General features: G+C 43.0%; 2 protein-coding genes across 2 annotated transcripts; both read right to left on the bottom strand.

Annotated features, from left to right (window-relative positions):
- Positions 1-1,296: 1,296 nt before the first annotated feature.
- On the bottom strand, positions 1,297-6,825 carry slc35e3 (solute carrier family 35 member E3). The gene is made up of 8 exons (XM_086146514.1): positions 6,632-6,825; positions 5,357-5,796; positions 4,821-4,931; positions 4,635-4,694; positions 3,765-3,863; positions 3,577-3,659; positions 2,565-2,649; positions 1,297-2,081 (listed from the first exon to the last, which is right to left on the bottom strand). Exons 2-8 carry the CDS (start codon positions 5,756-5,758, stop codon positions 1,980-1,982), a joined length of 942 nt encoding a protein of 313 aa, XP_086002640.1. The 5' UTR covers positions 5,759-5,796; positions 6,632-6,825; the 3' UTR covers positions 1,297-1,979.
- A 1,596-nt stretch (positions 6,826-8,421) lies between these two features.
- On the bottom strand, positions 8,422-15,236 carry tmem19 (transmembrane protein 19). Its single transcript, XM_086146511.1, has 8 exons — positions 15,006-15,236; positions 14,248-14,398; positions 13,216-13,329; positions 11,300-11,437; positions 11,147-11,223; positions 10,462-10,639; positions 9,984-10,193; positions 8,422-9,077 (listed from the first exon to the last, which is right to left on the bottom strand). Exons 1-8 carry the CDS (start codon positions 15,009-15,011, stop codon positions 8,917-8,919), a joined length of 1,035 nt encoding a protein of 344 aa, XP_086002637.1. The 5' UTR covers positions 15,012-15,236; the 3' UTR covers positions 8,422-8,916.
- Between the last annotated feature and the right edge of the window lie 207 nt (positions 15,237-15,443).

The raw sequence follows: 15,443 nt of genomic DNA, 5'->3' as shown, positions 1-15,443 counted from the left end.
ATTTTTTAGAATTCATTATTTTGGCCACATGGGGGCAGCAAAACGCACCATTATCATCATCATCATTATTATTATTATTATTATTATCATTACTACCGTTACTTTCATAGCCCTTCACTGCCTCAAAATGATACAATATTAGAGGTGCATAGTTTAAAAAAGTTGTTCTCATCTCATCTCATCTTAAGAGATACATTTGCATACAGCTTAGGATAAAAAAATACTTCAAATTTAGATATATTGGTTCATTCACTATAATTGTTGTTATATGATATTTTCAGCCATGCAAAGACTTTCTCTTGCTCGCTGTCACTCTTTTCTCTCATGGTCACTCAATATATTAACTACATCTATCAAGTACTCTGAAGAAAGAATAAAATGTTTTTACAGAAAGACGAAGAACAAAATGTAAGAAGTCTCTTGGGTGAGGGGGTGAAGAGATTCAAGTCCAGTTGCCACGATAGGAAGATTTCGATAAGAAAAAAAAAGAGGAACAGTCAAACCTCAAATTTCAGTTTAACAGAATGTACTTCTTACTCATGCTGGTTTCTTGAAAATGTTAAAACTGCTCGAGGATTTAAACCTGGAACTTATTCTTTGAGTGACTTGCAGTTTTGTGGTTTATACATATTTCTAAACACACCAGTGTTTCATTCATTTGCATGTGTGTAAACAGAGTTCCACTTGTAGCTTTATTGACACAGCCTCAGTGGCAGCAGCACAGAGGGGCTGTTCACAGTGAGACTCCTCTCCGGGTGTGGTTCCTTATAATGAATAAGTCGATGTTCAGTTTGAGTCCAGGACTTTACTCACATCACTGTTCCAGTTTGTATCCAGGGCCGACCTCACAAATTTCAGACCAGAAGCTCAAGAGTCCAACACACACACATAGCACATTTCTGAGAAAGGACACATATTTCATTTCAAACCACAGCACTCTGTGGGCAAAGCTATTTTGCTTTACTGAAAATGTGCAGCTCAAACTCAAATCCAACATTTTCCAAATATAAAAATAGATTGATTACATGGCTCCGAGCACATTTTTGAGTTACGATAAATAGTAACAGGTGAGACACTTGTGCACCTTCATGATGCTCAATACTTTTTAAACCCCTAAAGGAAAAAGCTTATCAATCCTCTTGTGTTTTCTTTTTAAAATGATCTAAGTGTCATGGTGATGTCTGATCCAAAGAATCCCAAAGTAAAAAGTAGGCCACATGACTCTATCTCATCGACATGAGGAGGTGCCGTCACTGTTGCGACACCAACCTTTTGTTAAACAGACTCAGCTTGGGATTTATTTCATAAACCTCTTTTTATTAGCACACATTATTCGCACCAAAATACATTTTAAAGTCCACTCATCTCTCTGTCACACATTTGGCCTGCTGCTGTTTTCACAGGGTTGTGACTAAGGAGACGTGCATTGTGAACAGTGCGACAGCAGAGTGCAAGAAATCCATCGGGCTAAAAGCTGCTTGAATAATCTTACTCGTTTCACTTCTTTTTCACTTTTCTGCTCCAGACACAAAGTCCAGCTGCCATTTGTCATGCAGTCCATCTATCCTTCTTGCAATGTCACAGCAAGGGGCGGGGCTTAACCTGGGCAGGTCGGCTACCACCGCAGGGCAATCCAACCATTCACTCTCTCATTCACACCTACGGCAATTTTGTCTTCAATGAACCTGCTGTTTTGGTACTGTGGGAGGAAGACGGAAAACCTGGAAAAACCCCAGCGGTAGAACATGGACTACCAAATCAGAACCTTCTCGCTGTGAGTGCGGGGCTACCGACCACCGCACCCTTCTGACTCCTTGACGAGCTTCAGTTTGTCTTATAAACGTGGTAACAGTGTTGCGCAGTAAAGGCTCATGGGAAAGCGTGAGGGATCTGATGAGTTGTGGTGAATTGTTGACCTAAGTCCTTTATCTCCAGGAAAGACACTCCTAGAGAAAGAGGTGAAAAGTGGTGGCCTGTCTCTACGGCCTCTGGGCCAGACGGCTCTTCCCCTCCTCCTGCTCGGCCAGCTTGATGTGTGTGTAAGATAGAATCCCAGCCAGCGTGCAGAGGATCCCCAGAGCCTGGAGTGGGGGTGGAAGTGGGAGCAGGGGGGGGCAGGACAGGCAGACTCGAGGTTTATTTGTGGAATTGGAGGCGGTAAAGTTCTGGTTAAAAAGCACTAGTTTACACTTTGGACATGGAATGTTGATTTTTGGGATAGATAAAAATGTAGAAATCATAAGAAAATTGCCACCTGGTGACCAGAAGATTACTGAATAATCAGAAATCGATTTTTTTTTTCATTATAAAAACAACTACAACTCAAGAAATACCTTGAACAGTTTTCTGATTTAATGTTTTTGGAAAATTGAAAAAAAAAGAAGAAAAAAATCAGAATAAAACAGAACTTGAAATCAGTAGGAATATTTGTTTGTAATGACCAGGAAGAAAGATCCCAAAAAATTCAATATGAAAAAACCATCTCAATTTCAGTTAGAAATGGACAACATTGCCATACTGGACACTGAGAAGCTCTGGTTCTATAGGTCCAAGGAGAAGCTCACCTGGTTGAGTGACAGCGGGTCCTGGAAGAGCACATATCCTCCGACCAGGGTGATGCAGAACTTGAAATGGCCAAACATGTTGTAGCTGCAGAAAAGGCTGAGGAGAACAGAGGGGAATGCGCAGAAACACACAGCGGAGGAAGACTGTGATGCAGTCAAATATTATCAGATAAAAACAAATGACCTCCAAAAGAGCAAGGAGTCCAAGGTAGAAGGGCCTCCTTCAATCCCACAGGACAACAGGTGACCCTCAAAACACTTCAAATGTTCTTGAGAATAACATCAGTGCTGACATTCAAACCCCCTTCCTCACCATGAAGACCAGCAGCATTCCTAAGGAACTCCTTAATAACAAGTCACCACATGGCTCTAAGCCACAAATCAGTGCTGACAATGACTCTGGACCCTCCTGCCCAACACTCCCATGAAGACCAGACACCCCCGAAGCTAGAAGACCCAAAGGCTTAGGACCAGACCCACCCCCCAACAAGAAACCCCCACTTAGTTCTAAAACCCTTTAAGAAAAGCCAACACAAGCCTTATATAACTTTTGAAAACATCCAGGTAATATTTCAAAAGTGCTCTAAAATGTATTAAAGACAACCTTCAGAAGAAGCCCTTCTTGTGAGGTCCTGAAGGACATGGTCTTCAAGAGACTCTGAGGCTTCTCTGAGGCTGGAGAGCTTGATATATCTCCAAAAACCCTCGAAACTCCACCGGTCGTCCCCGGAAACCTATGAAACCTTCTTGCTCAGAGATGGAACTCTGGGAAGACATTACTGATGAAAGGCGGGATCGCGATGACCTGGCAGGAACCAGCGGGTTTCAAGGAGACCCCCTGAGAGACCTCAAGAGGTCCTCAAACCTTGTTAAGAAAACTATAAATCCCCTTAACCGCTGAGAGGCCTTTTACTCTTTCCATCAACAGAGCCTTTGCAGACCCCTTAGTTCCACCCAGGTTCCCTCCGAAGAACTTTCCGGACCCCTGGGGGACCCTTGTGTTGGAGGATACGTGACAGCTGAGGTATTTCCGATGATCCAGTAGATAGACAGGTTGACCAGGAACGCCACCACGCCAGAAAAAAACACTGTCGCCTGGGCAACGGGAGGAAGGCCGAGTTAACAGATGGGCAGAGCTCAAAGCTGGGTTGATGTTTGGCCATCAAACGTGTGTATGTGTGCGTGTGTGTGAAGTCTGACCAGGGCAGGTAAAGACCAGGGTCCGAAGATCCCTCCGTCTCCAGTCAGGGGCTCAAACAGGGGGACGACGCAGAGCAAGAAGCCCGACGAGAGGGGGGCCTGAAATCACAGCCGTCCATCATCGGGGTCCTGAACGCAGCATCGCAACTTTCCTGTTCTTGTTTATCTCGAGCAAATCCATAACTCACATTGAACTATTTCGTTAAAGTATCTAAATCATTTCATTTTTTTTTTGTTGTTGAACATCATAGTTCAGATTGTCTTTTAACATTTTCAGATAACTAAAAATATACACTGCTCAAAAAAATAAAGGGAACACTTAAAAAACACATCCTAGATCTAAATGAATGAAATATTCTTATGAAATACTTTGCTCTTTACACAGTTGAATGTGCTGACAACAAAATCACACAAAAATGATCAATGGAAATCAATTGCATCAACCCATGGAGGTCTGGATTAGGAATCACACTCAAAATTAAAGTGTAAAAACAAACTCCAGGCTGATCCAACTTTGATGTAATGTCCTTAAAACAAGTCAAAATGAATCTGTGTTGCTTCCTGAGTGGAGACTATGATTTCACACAAGTGTGATTGACTTGGAGTTACATTGTGTTGTTCAAGTGTTCCCTTTATTTTTTTGAGCAGTATATTTACCTTTAAAAATATACATATCTATTTTTTCCAGTATTATTTTCCCAATAGGCTATTTTCTATCTATTTACAGGAAATATTTCAGGAAACATCCTGCAGATTTTCAGGGTAAGATTCATTGGAGTCAGGACATTTATGACATTGAATATTATCATTATTTTTGAATCCAGATAGAACTGAGGCTAGAGAAAAATAATTTTGCATCATCAGGGTTACCTGGTAGTAGAGGAGCTGCATGGAGTTCACCTGGAGCTCATGCTGTTTGGCTCCGACCCACTGACACACAAAAACACACACACACGCACGCACGCACGCACGCGCACGCACGCACGCACGCACGCACACAGGTGAGTTTTTTAATGAAGCTACATAAACGATCATTGAAGAAAGAGGTCGACTTACCACTTGGTAGAGCGACGTCACCAGGACGCCTAACGACGCAAATACTGTCCCAAGCAGGTTGAACCGCACGTCGTAGTACGAGTTGAGCACCACCCCCAACGTGATGGGCACCTGTGGAGGGGGGGCATGGACGGATTGACAAATAAGCCTGCCTTTTTCTAAAAGCAGCAGTGGATGGGGGTGGAAGACCAGACCTGACATTCAATAGATTTCTGTGACACTTACTCTTGTGAGTTTAGTTTCAGAAGCCGTTCGACAAAGTTACACAAACTTTTTTATAGGGCTCTTCAAGGTGAAGAGACACAGGGTTTCTTTTTGCCGACGGAGATCGAACTAAATGGAAAATTCAGCGTAACTGAAGGAAAGTAAACCCAAGGGGCACCGGGGGTCGACGTTGTCAATCATCATTATCAGAGTTAACCTTCCCCCAGTCTCAGCCAGCACTTTTTACAACCCCTTCGGGCTATTTCTATACTTCCTTATATCTCAAAACAATGGCTGCAGGCAGCTGAGAGCACTGTGTGGGTGGGGCTCACCAGGGTGAGTTTTATCTTGGTGGAGAAGGTCTTCTTATAATAGGTGGTCTGGATGAGGATGATGACCGGCGTGGTCATGGCCTTGGCCAGCTGGTACGTCCCGATGGAGTTACTCTGCAGCGAGAGGTTGGTGAAGGCCACAAAGCCGCAGAAGCTCAGCGCCAACCACACTAGCCGGCGGACCGGCAGGCTCTTCGGGGCGAAAACATCCATCTTCTGGCAGGCGTAGAGGCCCAACCAGGTGACCACGAAGTGCACCAGGGTTAGTGTCATGTTTGGGAAGCCGTAGTGGACATAGATCCACTTGTTGATGAAGACGATGCAGATGGAGGAGAGAAGGTTGACCAGCAGGCCGGCTGCGATGCGCCTGTTGCCTGTCAGGCCGAGCAGACTCTCCGCCATGATTTCCCCGGACTGTTAGGACCTTGCAGGGGGTCAAACTGTCAACACAAAGACATAGGAATGTCAACCTGCAGTCTTCTCTACTATCCTAAATAACTAATATGTATTTTAAATTCATGCCCTTATTCTTCGTTCGACGTTTCAAGTCATTTTGTTTATATTTTTGCATCATTTCACATCAGTGGTAATGACTTTCAGGTATTAAGATTCTTCACTAGGGATGTAGTGAGAGGATATGAAGTTAATTGATGTGAGAGAGGAGGATATGGAGGATAGGGTTAGACTGAGAAGGTTAATTTGCTGTGGCGACCCCTGAGGGGAAAAGCAGAAAGGAAAAGAAGAAGGTTAACTATTTCGGTAACGTCTCGCTTTGGTTTACTTCTACTTCTCTTATTTTCTAAGCAATGTCAATAAATGGGACTTTCAACAGCACAACTGTCTTGGGTCTCCTTGCTCATTCGATTTCAAAATAGTCAAAATTGGGGAAATAGCAATAAGGATAATAAAACAGAATCTAAAATTCAAATAAATACGTTAATAATTACCTTGAAATAAGCGAGAAAAAAACTTTAGTACTTCTAACCGGCGTATTTACTACTTTGTGGTGGTCATGTAGCGGCTTAGAAAATATGCTAACGCAACATCCGGGTATTTCCAGCTGAGCCCAGCCTGAAGCCGGTCCGGTTCGACCTGATGCTCCAACGGACCGACGTTCGACTCGATGCCAGTTTCGGGCTAAAATGTTATTTCCGGGAGAAGAAACACGAATGTCGTTCCGTGAGTTTTTATCCGTCTGTCCGCCCGTCTGTCTATCTATCTGTCTCTCTGCCGCGTTGCCACGCAGCAAGGAAACTTTTCCTTTTTTTTTTTTACCTGGACTTTTCATCTTCCCGTCTGTTCCCTCGCTTCTGCCTCCGCTCCCGGGAACGGGCGCCCGGAGGTTCCCGCCGTCCTCTCCCCGCAGTCCCCGCTCTCCGGCGGTAGCAACTCCGTATCGGTTCCCCCGCGTCCGACCCCGAAGTCACCCTTCCCCAGACTCTGTCGCCTCTCCGCCGGTGGAACGAACCGGCTGATAACGGGCTCGGTTGTTTTGTCTCGCCGGCGACTGAAATTTCTCGCCCCCAAATCCTGCTTTGGTGGTATGAAATCGGTTTTAACGCGGCGGCAGCGCCCCCTACTGGTCACTCCGGGTACTGCATGGACTTGATTGGATGGGGTGACGAGCGTGTCGTGACGTCATCGAAAAACTAAATATACACGGTGTTGCGCTTGCAAAAAAAACAAAAACAAAAAAACATTTTTTTCCGTCTGAGCTCCCTCATACACAACTTAGATGGTACTGATGTATGCTTGGATTTTGCCATTCGTGCTTATATTTTCTTAATTCAAAAAAGTTGAAAAAAAAAAAATGGAATTAATTTTTTTAAAGCTGCTCAAAGTTCCACGTCAGCATAATCATGTCACCTGTTTTTTTTTTTTAAATTAATAAATCTATTTACACAACAAGCGGAAATACAAAAATATACATGAACAAAAATCAGACAGCCATATAAAGATACAGCTGTCTGATACTACAATACTTTCTATGCTGATTCACATACACCCAAATATTTAGACAAATTTTTCCCAAAAATTTGTTTGTACACATCCCCTGAATTGCTGCTTTGGCATCAGCTGCTCCACAGCGGCCCCTTTGGTCAATCAGCATATCTGATCGCTTGCGGTGCGTTTGAGAGTCACGGGTTTGAGCAGTCTAGACATCAAAGAAATCTAATCTAGGAACATTAAGATTATATAAAACAACAAAAATTACAACTTGCAAGTTTAAGTTTTCATCTTTTCACTCATGGTGCTCTTTCCATGACCTGTTTCTGTCCAATGACGTCACACATTTTTTTGTCTGCAGGTATTTATTTTAATTTTTTGGATTCTTTTTCTATCATACAGGACATTGCAATGTAATTACACACTTGTCAGCTCTTCACTCGTTTATTAGTTTGTACCTTTTTTGGGGGGAAAATCAGCATTATTTCATTTCAATGGACAAAGTGGTGGACAACTTGACCAAACCAAATTTTTGACCAAATGTGGGGACACATGGCCAGGCAGGAGGCCTACAGGAAGACCAAAGAGGTGATTTATAGATGTAGTTAAAGAGGATATAAAAGTAGCTAGTGTGAGAAGAGGGTGTAGGGTTAGATGGAGGAAAATAAGATTAACAGCCGGAAAGAAAGAAAGCAGATTAAGACAGACAGATAGCCATTTGAACAAAACTTTAGTAAGTCTAGCTCATACCAGTCATCACATTTATTCAAAAGATGCCTCTAGAATGTGATGGTTGTGTTCTGGTTAAGGTTCTCTTGAATCACAATAAGGATTTTTGAATAATGAGAAGTTTGAAGGAAAAACACAATATGTTTCTGTGTCTGGTGACATTTGACACGGAGGTGGAAATCTGATTTCGGGGGGTTCATCCCAATTCTCTGACAGTTTGGGAGAATATTTCTTTCACACAATTAGTCAGAGGTTCGACCCACAGAGAAACACTTCATAGTCTACTCCTTTCTAGGTTTCTATTCTTTAAGTACCGGAATATCTATTTCGACATTGTGGTTAAACACATGGTCACATGGACTCGGTCCGACAGTAAGACGACACGCTGATTTCAGACAACCGGATTTTATTTATAAGCATGACAAAAAATATTAGAGAGCAATGCACAAAGTGATTGTACTGTGTCAGTTCTATTCCTGAAAGAGATCGCTATAGCAACGTGAGATTTCTCCATGACCATGATTTTTCTTCTACTGCCAGAGGTGCTCACTGGCTAATCTTCTTGAGACACCTGGGACATGATCTCCATGATTTCCCTCGATTGTGTGGATCAACCTTCTTCCCACTTGTTGATAAAGGGTCTTCAAGTCTCTGGGGTGTTTTTTAGGGGTGTTTAGTGACCATAAACCCACAATGAAAACACTGAACATTCTGGTACATCAAGAGTTTTATACGGAAGGGGTAAGACAAAAATAAAAATTCGTCAGAAAGTCTTTGAGGTCAAAGACTCGTCCGGGAAACGTTCTTCCAAAGGTTCAGTTTGGGTGAGAAAAGTCGCTGCGATGTTTCAGTTGGGTAGTGTCGCCATTGGCTGCTCACTGTGCTTACCGGGGCCAGAAGCCCCAGGCCATCCCGGGCAGGACCAGCGCCACCAGCACTGACGAGAACAGGTTGACGGCGTTGTTGTCCAGGATGGGTTTCCCGCAGATCCGGCTGGTCGTGGCTGATTCGTAGCTCACGACTTTCCCGATGCTTGAGTCGAAGCCTGCGGGGGCGACAGGAGGTTGTGGGTGGCAGAGCAACGGGGTCCGCCCAGGATTCCACACTCCTGGTCTTTTTTAAAAACTATATTTAATCCCTTGCAGGAAATTTTTTCTCTGCATTTGACCCGGATGAACAATGAGCAGTTGGCGGCCACTTGGCAGGCTTGATACATTTCCGTGAATTTTCAGATAATCCCAAACTAATTTTCACATAACTTTTATGAATTTGCAGGTTTTTTTGTGTGTTTTTACAAAAATAATATTCAAACAATTTTGTTCTATTCATCTTTGTTCTATCATATTTTATTTCAAGTTTATTAGTTGGATATTGATGTCACTTTTTACATTAAAGAACAATAACTTTTTCTTTTGATATCATCCAGGTGATTACAGGCTATACTGCAGGGAATTTTGTTCTTAGTATTTTTCCATTATAATCTATACTTATAGGTAGCATCTTCATAACGATTATGAATTTGCAGTTTTTTTTGTGTGTTTTTACAAAAATAATATTCAGACAATTTTGTTCTATTTATCTTTGTTCTATCATTTTTTATTTCAAGTTTATTAGTTGGATATTGATGTCACTTTTTACATTGAAGAACAATAACTTTTTCTTTGAATATCATCAAGGTGATTACATGCTATACTGCAGGGAATTTTGTTCTTAGTATTTTTCCATTCTAATCTATACTTCTACGTAGCATCTTCATACTTTTTTCCTCAAACTATGAAATTTCTTTTTCATTTAAAAAAATAACCAAAGTGATTTTGGTGTAATTCAGGTCCAATTCTATTGTTTTTACCTTTGTTTTTAATGTAAGAAAATATGGAATTTTGAATGGAACAAAAATACGAATTTTCAGGTTATTTCAATTCATTTTCTTGTGTATTCTTGTGAACGATACCTGAGTATTGCATGTGTGCCCCCAGGAAGGAGTCCAGCATGGAGCCCAGCAGACCCGCCACGCCTCCGTAAATCATGATGGGCCACTGTGGGTTGGTCAGGTGGAGGTCGCTCACGAACAGCAGCTGCGACAGGTAATATGCTGCGCCAACCACCAGCCCGCCCAGGAAGCTGGCCACCAGCCCCACCATGGTGACCCCTCCGTTCGTTCCTGCGGGGGACGAGAAAACGCCGGACATAGAAAAGGGTTTGTTCGGATGTTCAAGGTCCAAGAAAAACACATTGAATTTTTTTTTTTTTATGTTGCATTGTGTCAACTTCGGGTCATTTGCTGTTTTTAAGAGCTTGGGGTCCAGTTTTGGAGAAGTTATTTGCTAAATTTACGGTCAGTTTTTGCACATTTTAAACACAAGTTTGAATGTTTTTCAAAGCCTTGATGAAATGGACAGTAGAGTCTGGTCGCCCCCTCTACACCTCACCTGCAGGCACTTCCTTCCAGGTGGTGATGAGCTTGGGCTGTGATAGGCTGAGGACGGGCCCCACCTCCGACGCCCAGGTGTCCCCGGTGCTGCAGGCCAGCGCCCCCAGCAGGGACAGGCACATCCAGGAGGCAGAGTACTGTTTCCCAAAGTCGACGGGGATCTCGCCCGGACCCACCTGATCAACAAATAGCCGATCAGAGAGCTTCTACACTGTCATGATTCCTCGCTAATCCGCTCATGAAATCATGTGAAAAGTTTCATTAAGTCGACCGGTCTTATTTTGTTACTTGAAAAAAAAACTGAAACATGAATAAATGACATTAGAACACTGGTGTTTTTTTTTTCTCTGCCTGGACACGGGTTACAATGGTAACATGGGGTTCGGCCAGCAGCCTCAGCTGACTGTTAAAAAAAAAAAAAGGCCTTTTAACATTCGAACCATCAAATTAGAATCAGATGGAATCACAGTCAAGGGTTATTAAAAATCGCGGTTGCCTCCGAGCAAGGTGTGTGGCAGAAGAAGCTGAGCCCCTCTGCCCCTTGCAGCCGAATCTAATACCACAACCATATTTAATTTAATTTCCCTGTTTTTAAAGATGAGTGATGATCCTGTTAAAACCACAGGACATTTTTTTCTAGACCCCTCCGCCGGCCCAATCGGCACTTCCAGGAGCCCCCTCACCTCGATCATGTAGAGCAGGGCCAGCTCTGTCGGGACCCCTCCATTGCAGAAGACCTGGACCCAGTTCCTCTGACCACCTGCAGAAAACACACACTCTTATGTATCCACGCACAGCCAATATATCAACACACACGCGCGCGCGAAGTCCCTTACCTTCTTTGTACTCTGCGTCGATTTTCTTCTTCTGTGCTCCGCCCCACCGTGTCAGCCTGGAGGAGGTGACGAAGAACATGAGGAGAGAGGCGAAGAAACTGTAGTTGGCCATGGTGAGGACGAAGCCCACCAGCAGAGCTGAGAGCGGAAACCAGAGATCGCAAGCGTCAGAGTCTGCATCTCTTCAAACACACTTCCAATCAGCCGTAGTCTAGTCATTCTATCAGCCTGCTGTCAGGACCCTTGTCAAACGATTTTTTAGGTGAGACAGCTTTAAGAAACCAGAAAGGTTCGTTTCTGTAAAAAACAAAACAACCAAAAAACTACTATAACAATAAATAATGAATAATTAATAAATAACTACAATAATATTTTCCAGGTATAAGCAAATTCACAGTAAGAAATATCAGTGATCGGTTCCGATTTCTGGAAAAATCACAACAAATTCTTCAACAGTGTTTCCAAAGGCTTCGCAATTCAGTTGTGAATACTGACACCCACCCACACACAAACGCACACACACACACAGCTGGAGGACACAATACGGTATAATTTACTTTCACAGTCAATTAACGCTTTCAAATGTTTGAAGAAACGTGAACAGCAGTATTTCAGTAAAATCAGGAAAAAGTCCCCATTTTAAAGAACTTGCACTCGTCATTTACTGAGTACGTGCTTGGAAAAATGTCCAAAAACATCAGAAGGACCTTCAAGGTTCAGGCATCAGAAGGTCAACGTTAAAATGCCTTTGGATGTGAAAGCATCCAAACACTCGCCCTCTCATTCACACCTGTCGACAATCTAGAGTCTTCAATGAACATGAATTCAGCATGTTTTTGGACTTAAGACGCCTGGCCAGCGGAGGGTGGATGTTTATTGATTCAGAAACCATGAACCTATCTGACTTCCTGCAGGAACCCAACGCAAATTAAAAGGGACTTCCTCGAGTGGAATAATTCTTCATTTAACCCTGTTGGGGAAGTTTGAGAAATCTGTATCCTTTCTGTAGTCCTTTTTTTTTTTTTTTTTATGTAAGGGTTCTGACTTGGTGGATTCTTGGTGGAAAACTGTAATTCCGTTTGGGTTTGACGTTGGGCCAGAGGCGTCAAATTGAGTTGTGAGTGCCCATCAGGTGGTGGGAAGGGGAACAGACCTGCTGTGTTCTCAGGTCACCGCATGGATATCATAACGAAGAGGCAGAGCGTCACCCTGCCACTGACAAAAACCTAATCGGACGGCGAAGCGCCTTTATGCCTTCCCGTAAAAGAGCCTCAGTGTGAAAAACAAAAGCTTGGAAAAAAAAAATTCTCTCCCCAAAATCAGACAAAAAAAGCAACGGCGATGAAAGGAAGCTCACAGAACAAAAGCAAGAATCCCTCGAATCAGGTTTCCACGGCTCTTTGTACTGTCTGTTAATTTCTGGCAAGCTTTTATTTCAGCTTTTTCTTGAATTTTGATTAATGTCACAAATTTTCAGGAAATTTTAAGATTTAAAATGTCATGCAATGACATTTCTAATCAGACAAATAAAAATTTTTTTAGTCTCAGTTTTCATATGTATAATCCATGTTCTGGTGATTTTCCATTATCAAGATTTCTCTTTCAAGTGACCCCTGAACAAGATTTCAAAAGGAAGAGATAATGGCAACTCAAAAAAATGGCAGATTTCATTGACACACACAGTACTTTGACAATCTTTTTTTTCCTGGAAATGAATAAGTGTGACAAGTGAGGGAGAAGCAGAGCGGATAAATTAACTGTGAAAACCAGAGGCTGAGGGTGGTGTAAGCAACAGTAATGATCAAGGAGCACCTTCAAATGTCAATTAAACAACAAGTCACATACTCCTAATTGATTAGAGCTGCTTTAGATACACTTATATATACACACACACAAACACACACACACACACATACCTCCAAGTGCCCCGGAGCGGTCAAGGCTCTTCCTCTTCACCGCTCGAACAGTCAACACGAGGGGAATTAGGATGGAGAACAACCATCGCCATGGCGACACAGGCTGCAATGTGCCTGTGATTGAAGCAAGTACATAAATACAGTGCATGGGACCGAGAGCACTTTCCACGGATAAAAACACGGCGTGTGGAGGAAACACGGCCATGTAACCTGTGGAAATAACCTGGTGTCTGGGAGAGGGTTGCATCATCCAACCCTGCAGCAGCAATTTTCTGCTTTTTTTCAGGCTGGAATCAAAAGATGAAACAGTGTTTCGATTTTTCCCACTTCTCCTGCCTCATAAAATAAAAACTCTAAACAGAATGTTAATATTATTGTGCCCTTAAGGAGAAAAGCAAGCCATTCATATGCATGACTGTATCACATGGCCTCCGATTTTCCACACGTTTCCCTTTACGCTTGTTTATGTTAGAATTTTCCTGGGGATCTATGTCTGCTTCAAAGAAACTGTTTCTTGAAGACGACAACTTTGTCGGTCGTGAAACGCATCCGTCACGAGACGAAGCAAAATAGTCAGCGGCTTTGAGGGATATGTTGCAAATGAAGCACAGCGAGCATGACACGTCAATGACGCGGTACGCTGTGCTTGTTCAGCTCTCTGACAATGTGCTACTTTCTGGAGAGGAATGGAAGACCAAGGGCATGAAAAATTTTCAGCCGCGTTAAGGAGAGCACATGATTTGAGTTTGCACAAAAAAAGGTTGTAGGAAAAAATTGAACTTTGTAGATATTAATTTACAAATAGTGTTTTTTTTTTTTTTCGCTAAACACCAAATCTGCACTGTTAACATCCCAGAGGAGCTCACTGGGTCCCAGAGGGATTGGACATGGGAAATTAACATTCTCAATTTTGGTAAAAAGTCAAGTGGTTCCAAGAAGAGCCCGCCTTCTGGCATTTTCCAAAGATGTTGCGGGATGGGTGCTCAGAGGAGGTAGGATTTGAGGTGTGTGTGTGTATGTATTGGGACTAACCGTAGTAAGTGCTGATGGTGAGCGACAGCGTCCAGAAGAACAGTGAAAGCGCCAAGGTGACGCAGAGCACAATCATGTCGGTCATCATCTTGAAAAACTCAATGTTTAGCTTCTGGGCCTCAATAACATCCATGCTGACGCAGGTACGGACCTGCAGCACAGGAGACAAGGGTTGGACAGGAGCACATTATCCAGGAAAGAACCGAAAATGAATTCTGATGTTCCCAAAATCAGTGTCCTTACTCTAAAGAGTCACACGAATGCAAGTCATAACCTAAAGCCATAATGAAAAAAAATCTAAATGTGTCCATCAGCCTCCCTGTCAGCCACAACAGTGACGCCAATAAATTGTACGCAGACGCGTTCACGCCACACTTGAACCCGCAAATAAACCCGTTACCCCGATCCTAGGAGTGCTTTTCAAACGTCATTCCCGCATGTAAACCTCAATTTCAGACAAACATGTTTGTCCTGCTGCATTTTACAAGCGAACAATCACACAGCTTATATATATTTTTGCCTTTCCCCTCAATATTTTCGATTTTATAGAAAATATTTTAGTTATACTCTTTGTATGACCGTCTGATTTTTGTATCAATTAATATTTTTTGCGTTTCCCTTGGTGACACAGATTTGTTGTGTATAAAGATATATTAATAATTTTTTTTTTTTTTCCATTTTACCGACAATTTTGCTTGACCGGAAACACAGTCAGAGCTTGACAGAAACTAGCAAGAAATATCTCGTCCGTCACTCACCGGCATTCTCAGGCGCCATCCCGACTCTCCCGTCGAATAAACGCCCCAGGGAAAAAACAAACAAACGAAAAAAAAAGAATAAAAAAATAAAACTAAAACCACGGAACCGGTCACCGTTTCGGCTGGGTGTCACCTCGACTGAGAGGGGTTGTTCAGAGTCGGGGTTCGGGAGAAAAAGACGCCTCCGTCCCGGCCAAGACGGCGTCTGTATCTTTCTCTCTGACGGAACCAGAGGTGGCCGTGACGTCACAGCTAGCCACTTCCGCAAAGCGTTCTTCTTCTACGGTGAGCCGTGCGACTTCCGGCAGCCGGGATGCGCTGCTGCCCCTAGCGGCGAAAATTGGGAATTACAGCACCTCAGGCGGGCCGCAAAAATAACATGATATAGAAACATGTCCGCTTCTAAAGACAGTCAAAAGTATCTCAAATGATCAATTA

Source organism: Fistularia commersonii, chromosome 5 (genome assembly GCF_037954325.1).
Source record: "Fistularia commersonii isolate RoL2024-O1a breed Wild chromosome 5, RoL_Fcom_v1.0, whole genome shotgun sequence".
Lineage (NCBI taxonomy): Eukaryota > Metazoa > Chordata > Actinopteri > Syngnathiformes > Fistulariidae > Fistularia > Fistularia commersonii.
Note: the sequence above shows the minus strand (reverse complement) of the source record. Positions and strands in the feature narration are given on the sequence as shown.

What these genes read in the sequence shown, in the direction of transcription:
- slc35e3 (XM_086146514.1), bottom strand. Translation starts at nt 5,758, where the DNA reads ATGGCGGAGAGTCTGCTCGGCCTGACAGGCAACAGGCGCATCGCAGCC. An exon ending in TGACGTCGCTCTACCAAGTG is followed by an intron (nt 4,695 to 4,820) that starts GTAAGTCGACCT and finishes TTTGTGTGTCAG; the next exon opens with TGGGTCGGAGCCAAACAGCA. An exon ending in CCTGGTCTTTACCTGCCCTG is followed by an intron (nt 3,660 to 3,764) that starts GTCAGACTTCAC and finishes CCCGTTGCCCAG; the next exon opens with GCGACAGTGTTTTTTTCTGG.
- tmem19 (XM_086146511.1), bottom strand. An exon ending in CCCTGCTCTACATGATCGAG is followed by an intron (nt 10,640 to 11,146) that starts GTGAGGGGGCTC and finishes TTTGTTGATCAG; the next exon opens with GTGGGTCCGGGCGAGATCCC. An exon ending in GGCACACATGCAATACTCAG is followed by an intron (nt 9,078 to 9,983) that starts GTATCGTTCACA and finishes TCGCCCCCGCAG; the next exon opens with GCTTCGACTCAAGCATCGGG.